We start from the raw sequence: 19,639 nt of genomic DNA on the forward strand, positions 1-19,639 counted from the left end.
GAGGTGACTTCATGGATGTTGGAGTCAGGGTGGCTCCACCACCCCCAGAGGCCCTAACTCTGCTCCCTACCCCCGCCCCCAGGGTTCCATGAGAAAGATGGCAAGGCCTACTGCCGGAAGGATTACTTTGACATGTTCGCACCCAAGTGTGGCGGCTGTGCCCGGGCCATCCTGGAGAACTATATCTCGGCCCTCAACACCCTGTGGCATCCTGAGTGCTTCGTGTGCCGGGTAAGGAGCCCCCCGTGGCCGGAGGGGCCGGAGCAGGCTGTGGGGAGGGAAGGGCCCCACCCTAGTGTGCTTTCTGAATCCAGCACGGAGGCCTCATTGTGGGTGTTAATTGGGTGAACAGGCAGGAGTAGGGTTCCTCAAGTCCAGGAGATAATAGGCCAAGAAGGCATGTATGAGGCTGGAACAAGGTAGACCTGTCCCCCAGCCCAGTCCAGTGAGGCGGCCCGGGGGTGGTCATATCTGGAGGAAGTAGAATGTGAGAATTAAATAAGATTAAGATAATGCAAGTATTTCACAGCCTCAGTGGTACTGGGCAGTGGTATCCACACTGCATTCTGCGGGATACCAGGGGCCCACAAGATGATACTTGGGATTCAGCAAGGGCTCTTTGATTAAATATGTTTGGGAACACTGTTCACTGCAGGACTTCTTAGAACCTTTATACGCAGATGTGCTGGTGAATCTCCAAATGTAGGATCTAGGATGCAGTTTGACCACAGAACCCTTTTCCGGCTCCATGGTTTCCTGGAATACTGCTACAGCCTCCTGGTGAAGTGCACAGGAGTCAGACCTGTGTTTGACTCCAGGCTGTGTGACCTTGGACTAGTCACATCAATTCTATGCCTCTTTTGCCTCCTATGTTGGGAGAATGAAATAAGCATTTAGCACAGCACTTGGCACACAGGAAATGCTTGCCTAGTGGGTGTCATTATGAGTGTGACAATGAGGATTGTTTTCTGCCCCTCACCCTAAGAGCTGCCCTGGCCACCTGTTCCATCCCAAAGGAACAGCCACCTGAGCCCCCTTCCCCGTGCCCCAACCCTCTTCTGTCCCGCAGGAGTGCTTCACGCCCTTCATCAACGGCAGCTTCTTTGAGCATGACGGGCAGCCCTACTGTGAGGTGCACTACCACGAGCGACGCGGCTCGCTCTGCTCCGGCTGCCAGAAGCCCATCACGGGCCGCTGCATCACCGCCATGGCCAAGAAGTTCCACCCAGAGCACTTCGTCTGTGCCTTCTGCCTCAAGCAGCTCAACAAGGGCACCTTCAAGGAGCAGAACGACAAGCCTTACTGTCAGAACTGCTTCCTCAAGCTCTTCTGCTAGGCCCCCTCCTCCCTCAGCTGCCCCAACCCTGGCCCAGCCCCCAACTGCTACTGTGACCCAGAGACCTAGCCCAGGGGTGAAGGGGCAAACCCGCCTGAAACTGGAACCCGTGTCCTCAGCCGGTGTAAGAGGGAATGGAGGCCCTGAGGGTCCCGCCTGCTCTCCTTCACCCCTGCCGGAGCCTCTCTGGCCCCCTCCCTCCACCTGCAGCTCTGCCCAAGCTGGTGTCGGCCCCCTGGCCATCCTCCTCACCACATACCCTGTGTGTCCCCAAGAACCGGCCTGGCCAAGCCAGCACCCCACACTGGAGCCATTTCTTACTCATATTTCGGCAGTGGAGCTGGGGGAGGGCAGGCAGGGTCAGATGGGATCTCTTTTTATCCTTATTTCCCCCTGACCTCATTATAATTATCCTTGTTCTGAAAGTATTGGGGGGGCACGCCGCTTCCTCCAGACAATGCCAGCATACATCCATCCATCCACGGGTGGAGCAGCTGAGGGACCACGGAAGGTCCCTTCTCCTCCTCCGGCCCTTCCAGTTTCCCTGGGCCTGGGCAACTGCCCCCCACTACCTTGTACCCCGACCTCCCCTTTTTTAACTGCTCTCGTTCTACTGAGAAAGGCCTCTCCAGCAATAATGTTTTCTAGTCACTTCCTCCGTCTCTGGGGACGGCGTGAGTTGGGGAGCATCACCCCGTGCCTGGACACTGGACCGACTTTGATAGATTTCTACACTGAGTTTTGAATTCATATAGGCCAAGTTGCTTTTACCTTATACAAGATGATTTTGCAGAGATTTTAAAGACGTTCCCTTTTGTACTCTCCTCCTTGTCTGCTGCCACTGGTCCTGTTGCTGATGGTGGCATTTGGCGTGGAGTCTGCTTTGTACTGAGAGCTTGGGGTGGGGAAGCAATTTATATTGATGTTTTTTTCTTAGCACTAGCAGGTGAACTGGGAGCAGCTCCGCGACTCCCCTTCTTTCACTTCACAGCTCACCAGGACTGTTTTATAAACTGCTGTATCTTGAAACCCCTTTCTACTGCCCAGGCCAATAAGCTCTTAGACTGGCCTGAGGGTGTCTTGTCCTTTGGGCCCTAGAATTCAGAACCCTGTCTGTCCTGTTCCTGGTGGGAGGAGAAGGGGGAAGTGCACTTTGGGGTGCTATTTCCCATCTCAGTAAGCCATTTGGAGCTCCCGCTCTGCTGTGAACTTTCTGGCAACACAGAGAACCCACAGAATGTTCTCAGCCTCCTCACCACTCCTCTGGGGCTCGCTCTTCTGCCTCTCAGGAAAGCTGAGATCTGGTTTTGACCATAAAGGCCTCTTTGGCTCTTGATTCCACTGGGCGCATCACTTCCCAAATGTCTTGCCCTCCCTGGGGCCTGGGTGCAGGTTCTCCTTTTTAGGTGAGTTCGACACCAGGAGATCTAGGAAGAAATGGTCCTGGTTGTTGCGGGGGGGCCTGCTAGGACTTGGGACAGAGAGACAGGGTCCTGGGCTGACACAGAGCTTTCTTCCCCAAGGAGGATACAGGAGCAGGCCAGCCCTGGGGTCTCTGGTCAGCAGGAAGGGGCCCCAGAGGGGTCTAAAGTGAGGAAACTCCACCCTACTAGCCTCATAGCAGAGGCTGAATGCCCTGGGGTCTCAGAGGAGGTCCCTCCTCCGATGCAGGGCTGGAAGCCCAGCTCTGGGAAGGTCAGCTGGTGGTCTCCACCTCCACCCATGGGCCTTATTGCTCTGTTTACAGTGACCCGCCCCAGCCCTCCCCCGGGGGACTGGGGCTTCTGGGGTCCACCCTCTGAGTCAATGATTATTTGATGATTTGATTTTGATTTTTTTTTTTTTTCTATAAACTTATAACCTGGCTTTCCTCCATTTCAATTCCTGTGATTTCTGCCAATAAATTTGCCATTATTTTCACCTGTGCTAGTGCCTTTTCTTTGTGGTCTAAGATGACAACTTCTCAATCCCAGGAGGGAGACAAAATCCTCCCAAATCTCACAAGGGTCACCAGTTTGGGGGTAAACCATTGATATTCCCTCACTTGAGGCAAAAAGCCCAGGGAAAGGGATCCCTGAGACCTCATTTATCTGTGGCCGTGGGTCTGACCTGGCTCCCCACATGAGCTTTGGTCTTTTCTCAGCCCTTGGTGATGGGGGGCTGGGGAGCACCATTAGTGGGCCCCACATGGGTCAGTGGTCTTACACGCATTTACAGGTGAGGAAAGAGGTTCACAGAGCGCGCCCCCACATGCACAAGGCAATCCCACTACGACCACAACCACGTTTTTCTGGGTTGAGCCAGACACCACCACTCTCAGGCTATCACAACACAGTGGGTGTATCTGAACCTTCCCAGCTGAAGGAACATAGGACTCTACTGTCCCCATGTGGTTATGTCGATATTTGCATGCTGCGTTGCTCTTAACCAAGAGCCAGAATGCTGGGGCCCAGGAGCTGCTATCTTCCAGCTCAACTTCGTTCCACGTGGGCTGTGGTGTCACAGTTTCCCTGTTGTTGGAATGGGCCTGCAAGAGCAGCATGTTGAGCTCCAGTCTAAATCCTGCCCAGTCTACAGTGAGCCCAGCAGTGAAAATTACCTTCAGCTCTCAGTGAAAAATAATTACTTGGTTTATTCTTCCAGCCCATGTTGGAGTCATTTCATTTCTAGAAATGGGTATGGTATACTGCATTGTAATTTGCTTTTTCACTCAACTGTACTTTGTGGACAATTTTCCTTGTCAATAAATATAGATCTGCATCATTTTTTAATGGCTTCATGGTATTCCATTATACTGATGTACTATAATTAGAGAGGGAGGGTATTTATGTCATCAGAGCCAGGATGTCCTTGGAAATGTACCCTGTGAGTGTTTGTATACTTGGAAAAGTGAGTTTAGAGGGAGACAGCCACAGGGTTAGAAGGGACGGTATAGCCTAGTGAGGCCCATTGGCTTTGAACTTGCTCCTGGATTTCAAGTCTGAAACCATCATACTGGCTGAGGGACTTGGGCAGATTATTTAACTTTTCTGTGTGGATTTTTCTGTCTGTAAAATGGGAATACTGATACCTACCTTAGAGGATTATTGCAAAGATTAACAGCGGTAATACGCACAAAGTACTTCACACACTGCTGAGCATGCAGTAATGCACTGTCATTAAAAAGGGATCCTAGCAGTAATCGACTCCAGCAGTTCTCAGACTGGTCCGACATCAGATTGTTAGCTGCTGTTGAGTCGGAACGAAACGCTGCCTGGTCCTGTGCTATCCCCATGATTGGTTGGTGATTGGACTGTTGTGATCCATAGGGTTTTTATTGAAGTAGATTGCCAGGCCTTTCTTCCCAGTCCGTCTTAGTCTGGAAGCTCCCCAGAGACCCATTCAACATCATAGCAACACACAAACCTCCTCTGACAGATGGGTGGTGGCTGTGCATGAGGTGCATTGGCCAGGAATTGAACCTGGGTCTCCTGCATGGAAGGTAAGAAGCATGAAAGGTGAGAATTCTGCTATTGAACCACCACTGACACCTCAGAGACACTCTTGTTAGTTGCCATTGAGTCGAGTGCATTCAGACTCATGGTGACCCCATATGTGCAGATTAGAACTGCTCCATAGGATTTTCAAGGCTATGACCTTTTAGAAGCAGATTGCCAGGCCTGACTTCTGAGGCACCTCCGGGTGGGTTCGAACAGCTGTGCTTTCGGCTAGTAGTCGAGCGCTCATGGGACACTCCTGTAGATTCTGATCCACTGGGCCTGGAGTAGGACCTGGAAATTCATATTTTCACAAAGCTCCTAGAGTGATTTTGATATTTAACCAGGTTTTAGAAGTTCCTCCTAACAGTGGCTTGAAAAGATGGCTTCATAAGTGACTGCACAAAGAGGCACTCTATAGCAAAATCAGACACCAGTAACCAGTTGCCTTCAAGTCGAGTTGATTCCAACTCATGGTGACTCCATGTGTGTCAGAATAGAACTGTGCTCCATAGAGTTTTCAATGACTGGTTTTTTGGATGTAGATCGCCAGGCCTTTCTTCCGAGGTGCCTCTGGATGGACTTGAATGCAGCGAGGCACGTTAACCATTTGCACCACCTACCACCACTGCCTCCATCAAATTAAACATGGGACAGGAAAATTAAAGCTTCAACCATAGATCAGCCTTGTTGGCGCGAAATTTAGAGAAACAGGGCTTGAAACCACATACAGACAGGCAACAATTTTACAGTTCATATTACTTGGTCCAGATGAACTCACTGGAAATTTCTAATTTGGCCACCTGAAAAGGGTGGAGACAGTGGGGAACACCCCTCTGCCCTAGGATCTAATTTCATTCATTAAAAAAAATGTACATAGCATAAGTGTTAGAGTAAGTGTTGAATGAATGAATGAATAATAAAAGAAACTAACATTTATTGACTTCCTACTACATTTCAGGAAATATGGTAAGTCTTAACACAAATTATATCTCATTTAATCATCATAACAGCTCTAGAATGTGTGTGCTATTATCTTCTCCATCTTACAGATAAGGGAATGGAAGCAGGTTCAGCAAGGTGAAATCATTTCCTAAGATGACACAGCTAGCAAATGGTAGAACAAGAATATAGATCCATGTTTTCTGACTGCAAACTCTGCATTCATTCATTCAACAAGTGAGAACTAAGTACCTACTATGTGCCATGTCTCCAGGTGGTGCAAACAACCTGCGCTTAGCTACTAACCGAAAGGTCAGTGGTTTGAACCCCTCCAGCGGCACTATGGAAGAAAGGCGTGACGATCGTCCATAAAGATTACAGTCAAGAAAAATCCTATGGAGCAGTTCTACTTTTAACACCATGTAATTCCATGAGTTGGAATCGACTAGATGGTAACAGGTTGGGGCTTTTTTTTTTCTTTCTTTTTTATGTACCAGGCAAGGACAAAAATCTCTGCCCTGTGTAGCTTGCATTACTGCAGGGAGAGACGGACAATGAATGATAATGCAATAAGTACATTATATAGTGTGTTAGGAGGTGTAAGTGGTGTAAGTGCTACTGAGAAAATAGAATAGGGTAAGGGAGAGCGGGAGTGAGGGACAGGTTTCATTGAGCAGGTAGGTGATAGTTGACGGAGGTGAGTCAGGTTATGAGCAAAGGGTGTTACAGGGAGAGGGAATAACCTAACCCATTGCCGTTGGGTCCATTCCGACTCATGGTGATCCTATAGGACAGCGTAGAACTGCGCTATAGGGTTTCCAAGGAGCGAATGGTGGATTCCATCTGCTGACCTTTAGGTTAGCCGCCGAGCTTTTAACCACTGCGCCACCAGAGCACCGGGAGAGGGAGCAGCTCTTGCAAAAGCCCTGAAATGAAAGCATGGTTCTAGAAAACAGCAAACAGCATCGTCTGGCTGGAAAATAGATGGGAGTAGAAGAGTGGTGGAGGCAGATCATGTAGAGCCTTGTAGGTCATTTAAGTTTTGGGCTTCTTCTGAGTGAAATGGGGAAGAGTTTTGAGCAGATGAGGACAGGTTTTGACTTAGGTTTTTAAAAGATCCCTCTTAATTGCTGGCGGAAAGAAAAAGCCGTAGGGGAGATAAAGTAGAAGGTAGAAGCCTATTCTGTTTCTAAACTATGTGCAATTACTTCTATAGGCCCTTCTTAGCAACTACTCTGTAGTTCGTGACTTGGCCAGGTGTCGGTGGACACGCGACCTGTCAACTGACGCCCTCTTCTCCCTACCAGAATGCACCTCCAGCCCAGCAGAGGGAGGCAGCGCCGAGAAAGCTCCCTCAAACCCAGGCAGCGCGTTCCTTAACTACTGTTTTTTGAAAGACGGCTTCCCATTGGCTAGAGTGGCAGAGACATCATCCAATGGCTGTCTACATCAGTTCCGCCTCTACAAACAGGAGACTGAGCCAACCAATAGGCGGGGGACGCTGTCCTCGGCCTCTGATTGGCTGCTTCTTTTGGGTATAAAAGTTGCGGCCCGGGCGGGAGTTCTTTCTCTCGCCAGGCGTCCTCGTGAGAGGTTCGTCCGGCCGTCTGGGCAGCGCTTGTAGCAGCGTTGTGGGAATTATGGGGGTTTCTGTGGTGGCACAGTGGCTAAAGTGCTCGGCTTTGAACCAGTCAGCCGCACCGCAGGAGAGAGATGTGGCAGTTTGCTTCCATAAAGATTTACAGCCTTGGGAATTCTATGGGGCAGTTCTACTCTGTCCTGTAGGGCCCCTGTGAGTCGGAATCAACTCCACGGCCTGAGTCTTTTGGTTTTGGCCCTAGGGGCGGAATGGGATCCTTGGGGTTGGGGCCTGTCCGGCCTGGGGTATTGCGCGCCCCAAATTGTGGCGGTGGCTGTGCGGCGGACGCTGGCGCGTGGCTTGCTCAGTATAGGCCTCGGGCCTGATCCCGGCCGGGCTAGCTGGCGGGTGACCAGGATTTAAACCTAGTCTGAGCTCCCTCTCTTCCGCCAGTGACATCGTCTTTAAACCCTGCGTGGCAATCCCTGACGCACCGCCGTGATGCCCAGGGAAGACAGGGCGACCTGGAAGTCCAACTACTTCCTTAAGATCATCGTAAGTGCGGGCTGGGTTGCGGCCCTCCAACATCCTGCCTAAATCCCAGGCCTAATAGGGACAATTAGCTGTCGTGTGTTTAGCGTCTACTCGGTAGTAGCAACTGAATTAAGCTCTTGGGCAGTGCTCATTTAATCCTAACGTTTTTCCAAGGTAGGACCCCACTGTTACAGAAAAACAGGCTCAGGCAGGTGAAGTCTGGCTTAAAGTAGAGCTCTTCTGCCTCCATTTTTGGGAAGGTCTGAGGCAACTAGTGACATTTCTTTTTGATCTGTAGTTTACTGTTTTTATAAGGAGGCAAGTTGTTGCATATTTAAGTCCTGCCGGTTAAAAAACTATTTCTTTTGGGTGGCCTTGTGGGTATTTCTTGTCCAGAAACGCTGACTTGGCTATTCTTCAGGCTGCCATTTTAGAACTTATAATCTGTTGTATTTTCCACAGGCGTTTACTCTGGGACTTTTCAGATACACAATAAATTTCTAAAAGAAGTGAACAATTAACATCCACATGCTCACCACTTATATTTTGCAATCATGGCTTTTTGAATGCTGTAAATCTAACCTTCTGCTTGACTTGGCGAACATTTTTTTCCTGTTAACATTAGCCATGTTAGTGAATTAGACATGCCTCATAACTGGGAAAAACTAGAATACCAGTTCAGGGCTTTACGGTTTGCAAATCATGAAGGGTACATTTCTTGTTCTTTCTGATTAAATGTAGAAACCTAGTTTTCATCATTCATACCCAGCAAGTAAATCAGGCACCATTAGTAACCCATGTGGCTTCTGGTGGGAGGAATTATCCCAAATTTCCAAGTCACGTGAAAAGCAAAATGAAAGGGATTGAAATGGAAAGTCAGTGATTATGGGTTTGGTTTCTCCTGGTGTCGTCCCCATTTACTCCTGTTAAACTTTTGTTTCTGGCTTGTTCTTGTAGCAACTTTTGGATGATTATCCAAAATGCTTCATTGTGGGAGCAGACAATGTGGGCTCCAAGCAGATGCAGCAGATCCGCATGTCCCTCCGCGGGAAAGCCGTGGTGCTGATGGGCAAGAACACCATGATGCGCAAGGCCATCCGAGGGCATCTGGAAAACAACCCGGCTCTGGAGAAGTCAGTCAATCCCTGGAGCTGTGCCATCCTGCCTTCCCAGTGCCCTTCTCGATTTTCCCAGGGAAGAATGTGCTGAAAGGTGACCTGTAAACTTTTCTTTGCAGACTGTTGCCTCACATCCGGGGGAATGTGGGCTTTGTGTTCACCAAGGAGGACCTTACTGAGATCAGGGACATGCTTCTGGCCAACAAGGTAAGGGGAAGATCAGGTTGGCTAAAGAGACCCTATTGTTTTTGGCTCTTTAAGCAAAATTGACCATTCTCAGGTTGGATTTGTGGGGAGAAGACTGTTTTCACTGTTTCTTGCTTTTGTTCAGGTGCCAGCTGCTGCCCGTGCTGGTGCCATTGCCCCATGTGAGGTTACCGTGCCAGCCCAGAACACTGGTCTGGGTCCTGAGAAGACCTCCTTCTTCCAGGCTTTGGGCATCACCACTAAGATCTCCAGAGGCACCATTGAAATCCTGGTGAGTGAACCTACCTTACCAGACAGGTGGTAGGGGTTCTCTTGGTGGCTACGGACCTGCTGGATGCCCAGGTACTAACTGCCGATTTCTCTGCAGAGTGATGTGCAGCTGATTAAGACTGGAGACAAGGTGGGAGCCAGCGAAGCCACCCTACTGAACATGCTGAACATCTCCCCCTTCTCCTTTGGGCTGATCATCCAGCAGGTGTTTGACAATGGCAGCATCTATAACCCCGAAGTGCTTGACATCACAGAGGAAACTCTGCATTCTCGCTTCCTGGAGGTAACATGCTACCCAGCCCTGCCCCTTCCCATATTAGTGGTTGAGAGCACGACTATGTCAGACTCAAGTCCTGGCTGTGCTGCTTAAACTAGCTGTATAACCAAGCACAGTTGTTTAATCTGTCTGCCTCAGTTTCCTCATCTGTAAAATGGCAATGACATCATGTGGTTGAAGGACTGTAGGATCTAATGAATTAATGGATGTAAAGCCTAAGAACAGTGGTGGGCACATACAAAGGGCTATTCTAGGGGCTGCAATAATAGGAGATGAGATTTTGAGTAGTGTCAGGATCAAAAGAGAAATGAGGAAGAATTAATGCTTTTTTTTAAAAACATAAATGTTTGTATAATATTGTCTTCTTGGAGGACTGATTGTCCTTATTTCTGAGACTTTTGCTTAATTTTTGCCATTAAAGTCCTTTAATTAATGAATGATGGTGATAGAAGATGTCATTCTTGGGCCAAATGAAAGAATTGCAATTAAATATACTCTAAACTAAACTCCAGTTAATTTGGGGGAACTCTTAACTAGTGTATAAATTTATTATGTCTGGAATTAGTTTAGCATCTTTCCTTCATGGAACTCAAGGTTTTATTAATAGTTTCTTTTTCCTGAAAGAGTGCTGGCTTTTGAAGTAAACCCAACCCATCAGCATATGGTAAAGGGAACACCCAGGTTGGGAGTGACGACAAAAAGCATTTCTAACCTGGTGGGTCTGAATCACTTTGTCAGGCGCAGTTGGTACAGATTGAAATGCCTCCTGTGTTAGACTGAGAAGCTAATGTAGCAAGTATTGGCTGTTTTCATTGAGTTTGTTTTGGACTTCACTGCCTTTATTCTAGGCCATCTCACCTAAAATGTCATTTCTCTTCCTCACTCAGGGTGTCCGCAACGTTGCCAGTGTATGTCTGCAGATTGGTTACCCAACTGTTGCCTCAGTACCCCATTCTATCATCAGTGGGTACAAGCGGGTCCTGGCTTTGTCTGTGGAGACTGATTACACCTTCCCACTGGCTGAAAAGGTAAAAAGGTCCCATCAGGACCACAGTGGGCCCAACAGCTGCGGGGTGGCTTGTGGTGAAACAAATGGCAACCTGCTGTTGTGCTTTTATAATCATATTTTACATAGCAGATAAAATTTTAAGAGTATAACCAGGAGGTTGGTATTGGGGGATAGAGGAAGAGGTAGCTTCACTTTAGAAATGACAAGAAACCTAAATAAAGTGTTAATGGGTGAGAGCTGGGCCTAGGCTGCCGTCCAGTAGGCTATCCCCAAGGTGTCCTACTTTGGTCACTTCAACTCTAGAAATCTGTAAAGGGTTGGGAGGTTGTGCGTAGTGCGGGATGGGGGTGGCCGACCTTTTTCACTGCTGACTTCTCCCTTGTTTCAGGTCAAGGCCTTCTTGGCTGATCCATCTGCATTTGTGGCTGCTGCCCCTGTGGCTGCTGCTGCCACCACCGCTGCTCCTGCTGCTGCTTCGGCCCCAGCCAAGGTTGAAGCAAAGGAAGAGTCGGAGGAGTCGGACGAGGATATGGGATTTGGTCTTTTTGACTAGTCACCAAAAAGCAACAAACTCACCCAGCTTTATTTGTGAAACAAGGAAATAAAGGCTTACTTCTCTTAAAAGCCCTCTGCACTCTTTATTTTGTACATTTTGAGGTTTATAGTGCTGTATGCTAGAAACTAAAGTCTCTCCTACCATCAACTACTTTTTCTAGACCAGCTTTCACTGTCCATTTATTATGCTAGGATTTTTGTACCTATGGCCATCTGAGCACTACTTTTGGTTCCTGTAAGCTACATTAAAGGATCCCTGGTGGCGCAATGGTTGTGCTTGGCTGCTAACCAAAAGGTTGGCGGTTTGAACCCACAGCAGAAAAGACATGATCTGCTCCCGTAAAGATGATAGCCTAGAGACCCTATGAGGCAGTTCTTTGTCATACGGGTTTGCCGAGTCAGAATTGACTTGATGGCACACAAGCTTTATCGGGGAGGTTCTTAGTGTCAGTTGATAGGCACTCAGTGAATGGCAGGAGTTGTCCTATATGGCGGTGTTTTTCAAACTGGATGGGGGTCCCCTGAGGAAGTCGTGACCAGTATTAAACATCTGATTGCTCAAAGGGTAGGTAGTTTGTTTCGAAGCTCCTATTCTAATTCTGTATACAGATCTATGTACTGGGTCATGACGTAAAATGTTATTTTGTCGTAACTCAGAAGTTCAAAAATCACTGCTATTAAATAGAGGGTGTATGTGGAGACTAAACTGGAGACTCCACAATCGAAGCTACAGATGTGTGCACTTGTGAAATTCCAACAGCCTCCCACCTCTAGGCCTTAGCTTCAGGGCCCAGCCTGGAGCATGCAACATTTCCAAGGCAGGCTCCTCTACCAGTTTTCCTGAATCCTTCCCTAACTTCCATATCCACGGTTTTATACTCCCCAAGTCATTGAGGACAAGAGCCTGGGATTAGTTTGCTGTTTTTAACTAGGTAGCACAAATGGTTAAGTGCTCAACTACCAGTCGAAAGTTTGGTGGTTCAAACCCACCCAGAGGTGCTTCAGAAGACTGGCCTGGCAATCTGCTTCCAAAGGTGGTGGTTAGGTGCCCTGGAGTCAGCTCCAACTTATAGCGACCCTATGTACAACAGAATGAAACACTGCCCGGTCCTGTCCAATTCTCAGAATTGTTATGCTTGAACCCGTTGTTGCAGCCACTGTCAACCCATCTCCTTAAGGGTCTTTTTTGCTGACCCTCTACAAAGCATGACGTCCTCCAGGGACTGGTCCCTCCTAAATTAACATGTCCAAAGCATGTGAGACAAAGTCTCACCATTCTTACTTCTAAGGCACATTCTGGCTGTACTTCTTCCAAGACAGATTTATCTGTTCTGGCAATCCATCGTGTAGTCAATATTCGCCAATACCGTAATTCCGAAGGTTACAGCCTTGAAAACCCTATGGAGCAGGTCTACTCTGCACACATAGGGTAGCCATGAGTGAAAATCCACTCGATGACAATTAACAAGTCATTTCCGACAAACTTCTTGAGGACAAGAGCTTGAGTTCAGTTTGCGGTGTCCTTTTTACCTAGTTCAGTTCCTAGCATCTAGGATCGTCTCCAGACTCACATTCTCTCTAAAGGATGCCTTCACTCAAGGAAGGCCCTCGTGAGGATGTTTAGGCTAGACCCGCAGGCTTGAAGTGGATCGGGGGCTGCAGGGCGTCTCACCGCGTTACAAATCCTCAAAGACCCTGGCCTCCAGCCACGAAGCCAGGCCAAGAAGGGCACCCAGCCCCGGGGCTGAAGGGCGGCTCCCGGGAAAGAAGTTTTGATGATCTCTGGCGCAGGCCCAAGCACCACCGACCTGGCCGCCATACTTGAAGCCCGGGCTCACCTGGGGCCCAGGAGGGGCCGCCATCCCGCCCAGTGGCGCCAGGCCGGTACACCCCCCCCAAGAAACAGCTGGCCTAGCCCTGCCGCGTGGGCTCGCACGGTGACCCGGAAGCACACCGGAAGCGGTTCCGGGGTCAGCGCCGGCAGGATGGCGGCGGACACGCAGGTGAGGTGGCTGGCCGCGGGGCTAATGCGGCCAGGGACTGGGCACGGGAGGCGGCCGTTGGGCCAGGCCGTCTCCGACGCTTGTCTTCGGGGTGAGGGGCTGCGTCGGGCGGAGGCTACGGCGCGCGCGGCCCAGAGTCGCGAAGGAGCGGCTCCATATGTCTCCCGGTCCTGCCCGTCCCGGCCTCTGGCCTGGGCGGCAGACCGGCCCTGGGTTTGAGAAGTCAGGGGCTCCGGCCTCGACTTCGGCAGCTGGAGGCCGGTGGGACCTTCCCCTGACCCTGGAGTTGCAGAAGTTTGCCTGCCGAATTCTCCGCTTCATTTTCCCAAAATCCTCCAGCAGTTAGCCGCGGGCCAACGCTAAATCTTTAAACTTTAACCAACGTTATTCGAGCATCTACTGTGTGCAGAGACTTACAGCACAGTCTTTGGATTCATACAGATCTGGGTTTGAGTCCACACGCCCCTTTGTGTGAGATGCTGGGCAAGTGACAACCCTGCCAAGTCTCAGTCTTTTCGTCTCTGAAATAGGGTTATAACAATCTTATAGGGTTGTTGTGGAGATTCAGTGAGATAAAGTAGGACCCGATATATGTTGTCTCTTATTAGGTCCAGGGTTAGGTAAAAGAACTGTCGCTACCCCGGAAGAGCTATTGTCACCCAGGAGTGGTGTCTGGGGGTACCTTGTAGATCAGGGAAGGACTTGGGAAAACCTTTTTCCTCCACCCTAACCTTGTTTGTAGCTGTGTTTTAAGTTGAGAAGACAGTATTATGGGAGAAGAAACAGGTGTCTAATGGACAACTTGGCTTACTTGGGGCCCCAGGGTGATGAGATTAATTGATTTTTATATGTAGGTCGAGGGCAGTGGTGGTTCAGTGGTAGAATTCTCGCCTTCCATGCAGGAGACGTGGGTTCGATTCCCAGCAAATGCACCGCATGTGAAGCCACCAGCTGTTTGTCAGTGGAGGCTTGTGTGATGCTGAACAGGTTTTCAGTGGCACTTCCAGACTCAGACAGACTGAGAAGAAGGGCCTGGAGATCGACTTCTGAAAATGAGCCAATGAAAACTCTATCACAACAGTGCAATCATGCGGGCCCGACTTCATGGCAAATAACAACAACAACATATGTAGGCTCTGACGCCAAAGAGTGACCACTTACCTGAACATTGAAGACATTTGTTGAGGGTCTCCTGAGCAAGGGGCTGGTAATTTGTTTCAAGTTGGTTATATGCAGTCCTAGAAAGAAAAGCTTCTTAATCTGTTTGGTGTTTCTAGAGGATGCTCTACATGCTGAATGTTGATCATTTATACTCAAGTGCAAAGGAAGGAATCTTTTCTCTAGAGGTAGGTACTGTATGTTGTCCAATATGGTAGCCACTAGCCACATGGTTAATTAATAGCCACATGGCTGATTAAGTTAATTAAAATTAAATAACATTAAAAATTCATTTCTTCATTAGCACTAGCTACATTTCAATGCACGGTAGCCACATGTAGCTAGTGGCTGCTGTATCCGATGGTACAGAAGAACATTTACATCCTCACAGAAAGTGAAATTGGACAGCGCCACTCTAGAGAGAGACCTGTGGACTTTAAAATTGTTTGCATCTCATCTCACCAACAAATTATGTCTCTGAAAAGTCTTGGTGGACCCTTCCTCAGTTTTGTTCTGACATAGTCTCAATGTATGCTCTGCATACATTGTCTCATTTAATCTCCGCAACAGTCATGTAAGTTCATGTAAGTTTGGTGCTGTTGTCTACATTGTATCGATGAAGAAACCCAAGCTTGAAGAGGTGAAATAATTTCACTGAGTTTTCATAGCTAGTAAGCGACAGAGGTGGATTCAGACTCTTCATCCTTTGCCTTTTAACCACTGTGCTAATGCTCCCCTAGTGACATGCGAGATGTGGGTATTCCTCTTGTGGGAGGTTAAAGTGAGACAGTATGAAGGGAACATGTTTGGCACATTGTAAGAATGGTGTGGCGGGGCATCTGACCGCCTCTAACTTCACAAGGGGGAAGGAGAATCAAGATCGGCAGCCCAAGGCTGATTCCTATGAGGCAGAGGTAACATTCATTTTCTGATTAAGGAAAAGAAGAGCCTCGAACCTGAAGATCTCTTTCATCTTTGTGAGAGAAAAGACAGCTAGGAATTTAATATTATCACACGGAAAGACAGCTATGTGGGAGTTTTAGGTAGAGGATGGATTGTATACACGCGTCTATTCTCTCTCTCTCTCTCAAACCTAGATAAAACTGGTAAAACTTGTTGCCGTCAAGTTGAATCTGACTCATAGCGACCCTTTAGGACAGGGTAGAACTGCCCCATAGGGTTTCCAAGGCTGTAATCTTTATGGAAGCAGACTGCCACATCTTTCTCCTGAGGAGCGACTGGTGGGTTTGAGCCACCGACCTTTTGGTTGGCAGCTGAGCACTTAATCACTGCACCACTAGGGCTCCTTTTAAAATTAGTGAAGGGTTCAAAAAAAAAAAAATTCTTACAAGGATTGGGAGAATGGGGAGGCAGACAACAGCAGCAAACGTTTGGAAGCTAGAAAGTGATGCTGAGTGGTACAGGACTAAGCAGACCGGAGAAAAATGAATCCTTAGCCGGCAGATGGGAAAGCTGAGAGCCAGCCTGATTCACACTGCAGAATCTCTGAAGGATGAGAGTTGGTGGTATCAGTGAACCTTTGGGAGTGAGGGTGAGTGAGGAGGGGCTAACTTAAGGAGATTGGTTGAAAGTCTGTTTCAGATACAGTCACTTCCCCTGGCAAAAGACTGGAGGTTATCTTTCTGGAGAGTAAGTCAGAGGACCACTGCACCATGAGGGCAAATGTCAGAGGTCCAATATCCAAATAAAAGGGAGTAGAACATCCCAAAGAATCCCTGGTGGGGCAGTGGTTAAGCACTCAGCTGCTAACTGAAGGGTTGGCGGTTCGAACCCTCCAGCCACTCCATGGGAGAAAGATGTGGCAGTCCGCTTTCATAAAGATTACAGCCTTGGAAACCCTATAGGGCAGTTCTGCCCTGTCCTATAGGGTTGCTGTAAGTTGGAATTGACTGGACGGCAACGGGTTTAGAACATCCCAGAGAGAAGGAAGTCAGCAACAAAATAATTCAAGAAACTTTCCCTGAGCTAAAGGATGTGTCTCCAGACCAAAAACACTCAGCACAATGGATAAAGTTAAATGAACAGCAAAGCGCATTATAATGATAGTTAGAACCCTGGGCAGAAATAGACGATCCTAGAAGCTTCCAGGGAGAAAGAAAACTCTGGTCTTATACAGAGGATCAAGAATCAGAATGGCATTGGACTTCACGATAGCAACACTGAGAGCTACAACACAGTGGAGAAACGTCTTCAAAATCCCAAAGGAAAATGATTTCAACTTAGAATTCTCTATCCAGTCAAAGTTTATCAAGTATTAGGCTAGAACATTGCCAGACTTTGCAAGGACTCTCCAAAACATAGGACGTGCTTCATCCAGACCAAAAAAAAAGAGTACGTTTTCAGTGATCCTTGCTATAAAGGATCACCAGTCCAAATGGGGCAGTTCAGAAAACTCTGGGAGAGACTTCTTCAGGAATTTGATGGAATACCTGATCCGCTTAAATGTCTTGAGATTTAGACAAATGACAAAAGAGTTTGGGGTTGAATTACTGATAAGGACAGATGAAACAAGGCAAACCGAGGTGAGGTGGGAAAGGGGCAGTTATTAACTCCAGGGGAATGAAAAAGCTGTGCAGGATAGAAGCATAATCATAGATTATTCGGTGCAAGTTGAATACTGTTTACGTATAATGTAAACACCGACAGTGAAGGTAGGTCATACTGTGAAATTGAGGAGTTATGCTGAGGAAATGGAGAGGATGTGTGGTAGGGTAGAGAATTATGGTAAAAGAGTTAAGTTTAAAAAAAAAAAAAACCTGTTGCCATCTAGTTGCTTCCAACTCACAGCGACCCTGTACCACAGGGTGGAACTGCCCCAGAGGGTTTCTGAGGGTGTGATTTTTATGGAAACAGACTGCCACATCTTTCTCCCACGGAGCAGCTAATAGGTTGGAACTGCCGACCTTTCTGTTAGCAGCCGAACGCTTAGCCACTGCACTACCAGGCCTCCTTCCAAAGGCAATAAAATCGAAAAACCAAGAACTAGCAGCACAAACAAGTTGTTCAGACATACGGAGGTAACTACCAAAATAATCAGCCAGAATTGGTGAAAAAACTTGCCTCTGGGACTGGTTTTTATAGCAAACCTCACAGAATTCCTTGACTTTCACTTGTATTGCTATGTGCACATATAACTGTATGCATATATAACTGTGAAAACAAAAGGTATTTCAAAGTTAAAACAAATTTATGTAGAAGACAAATTTTTGGACATCAGTTTATTCATTGCCAATAGTATTACACCAGGAATTTAAGCATAAGAAAAACTTGGCATTCTTTTCTTTCTCTATGCACCCTTGAATCTTCTACTAATAAGGCCTGTCTGAAATACCCTCAAAAGAAAAAGATGCAGACACCGCTGTGTTAGTTCTGAACCCTGCTTACCATCATGCCCTGCTCTGCTAGTCAAGACCTGCCCACTTTGTAGAATATTGTTCAGGAGCAGATTCTCAGGAATATTTAGTCTTCTGATTATGCCTTTCTTTATTCAGGGGACTGCAGCCGTGGTAACTTGGATGGGGGTTGAAGCTAAGGATTTGTTAGCATCAGTTTATAGACCTAGTTAGTTTCAGGTTTAGTTTCAAATGTGCAGGTGCTGTGGTTCTCAGCTCCACTCTGAGAAATGACTTCACTTTGTGGAGGCTGTTTCTTCATCATCTTAAAACGGGGATACTGATGCCTCCCGTGCAGGCAATAGTAGGGGACTGTGATTGGAATGAGAGTATATGCTCTGCATACATCGTCTCATTTAATCTCCACAACAGTCATGTAAGTTAGGTGCTATTGTCTACATTGTATCGATGAAGAAACCCAAGCTCCAAGAGGTGGTGAAATAATTCCACTGAGTTTTCATAGCTAGTAAGCGACGGAGCTGTATTCAGTCTCTTCACCCTTTGCCTTTTAACCACTGTGCTTATGCTCCCCTAGTGACATGCGAGATGTGGGTATTCCTCCTGTGGGAGGTTAAAGTGAGACAGTATGAAGGGAACATGTTTGGCACGTTGTAAGAATGGTGTGGCGGGGCATCTGACCGCCTCTAACTTCACAAGGGGGAAGGAGAATCAAGATCGGCAGCCCAAGGCTGATTCCTACAAGGCAGAGGTCAGACATGCCTCCACCCTCCAACCTTTTTACCAATTCTGACACCACCTGTCCCTCCCAAGGCACTCTACTTCTTTGCTGGGTTTGATAATTTGTTACAATGGCCACACAGAACTCACAGACATTACTCACGATTATGGGGTATATTAGGGAAGTAACAGGTTACAATTCAGGTTCAGGATACAGTTCTTTAGTCAGGGCGGCTTCTTCTCAGCTGTGCCCACAGGCTCTTTCTGTCCTCTTGGCCTCTGCCCACCTCAGGCAAGTGTTGAAAAGCTCTTAGCTCAACCAATAAGTGCCTGGGGGCACCCCACTCTGCCAGGAAGCCTCGGCCTGAAGGCACTGAGCTTTCTCACTCTGTGGGCCAGGAAGCCCACCACGCTATCACCTGCCAGTCTTCTGGTTCTGCTGCCTCCGTTGCTGCCTTTTCTCTGCTGCTGCTGCTTCTCGCCATCACTGGTGTTACAGCTCTCCCTCTCTTTCCTGGTTCTGCTGCCTCTCTCTGTCTTCCATGTCACAGCTCCTCTCTCTCCCCCTCTGTGGCTCCCTTTAAGCCTAGGGGATGACAAAACTGACCAGTCCTCTCGTTAGGGTTCCATACGCCTTATTTGTGTAGTCCCACCCCACAAGGGTGCCACACACCTTGTTTACATTATTAGCAAGTTACGCAATCCCTTTGGTGGGCCACAGGTACCTCATTTGCATAGTCCCACTTAAACATTTGGTGGGAGTTACAAGACCATGGTGAGAAAGGCCATATAAACCAATGCCATTGCATGGCAGGCCAATCCCTGGCTTTTCCAGCCATGGTTCTTTCATACTTAGAGGATGACTTCCCCTCTCCCAATCATTTTACTAGTCCAAAACAATCATTAACGATTAGTCCTTCAGTAGGGCAAAGAGTCTTCAGGGTGAGGTTACTCAGATACCAGTCATTCAGGGCTACTACAGGTATCCATTTGATTTGGTCAGGTTCTCCAGAAGTCATCTGTGCTTCACCCTCTCTGGCCTCTGAGAAAATTTAACTGAGAGAAGATTATTACCTTGCTCTGA

At 47.9% G+C, this 19,639-nt stretch overlaps 3 protein-coding genes across 4 annotated transcripts in view; all 3 read left to right on the forward strand.

Annotated features, from left to right (window-relative positions):
- Positions 1–3,278, forward strand: part of PXN (paxillin) — a 48,951-nt gene extending 45,673 nt beyond the window's left edge. Inside the window, exons 10-11 of one of the 2 annotated variants that reach the window (XM_004379021.2) lie at positions 83–231; positions 1,070–3,278. In XM_004379021.2, the coding sequence (XP_004379078.1) occupies positions 83–231; positions 1,070–1,336 (416 nt within the window). In that variant the 3' untranslated portion in view covers positions 1,337–3,278. The remainder of the gene's footprint in view (positions 1–82; positions 232–1,069) is intronic. The other variant, XM_023733749.1, reaches the window with a different exon arrangement.
- Positions 3,279–7,235: 3,957 nt separating this feature from the next.
- Positions 7,236–11,372, forward strand: RPLP0 (ribosomal protein lateral stalk subunit P0). Its single transcript, XM_004379022.3, has 8 exons — positions 7,236–7,347; positions 7,787–7,888; positions 8,825–9,000; positions 9,105–9,192; positions 9,317–9,463; positions 9,560–9,745; positions 10,627–10,767; positions 11,137–11,372. Exons 2-8 carry the CDS (start codon positions 7,835–7,837, stop codon positions 11,299–11,301), a joined length of 957 nt encoding a protein of 318 aa, XP_004379079.1. The 5' UTR covers positions 7,236–7,347; positions 7,787–7,834; the 3' UTR covers positions 11,302–11,372.
- A 1,896-nt stretch (positions 11,373–13,268) lies between these two features.
- GCN1 (GCN1 activator of EIF2AK4) overlaps positions 13,269–19,639 on the forward strand; it is a 62,736-nt gene continuing 56,365 nt past the window's right edge. The window contains exon 1 of the mRNA XM_004379024.2: positions 13,269–13,306. Within this exon, the coding sequence (XP_004379081.1) occupies positions 13,289–13,306 (18 nt within the window). The 5' untranslated portion in view covers positions 13,269–13,288. The remainder of the gene's footprint in view (positions 13,307–19,639) is intronic.

Source organism: Trichechus manatus, unplaced genomic scaffold, assembly GCF_000243295.1.
Source record: "Trichechus manatus latirostris isolate Lorelei unplaced genomic scaffold, TriManLat1.0 scaffold00061, whole genome shotgun sequence".
In the NCBI taxonomy this organism is placed as follows: Eukaryota; Metazoa; Chordata; class Mammalia; order Sirenia; family Trichechidae; genus Trichechus; species Trichechus manatus.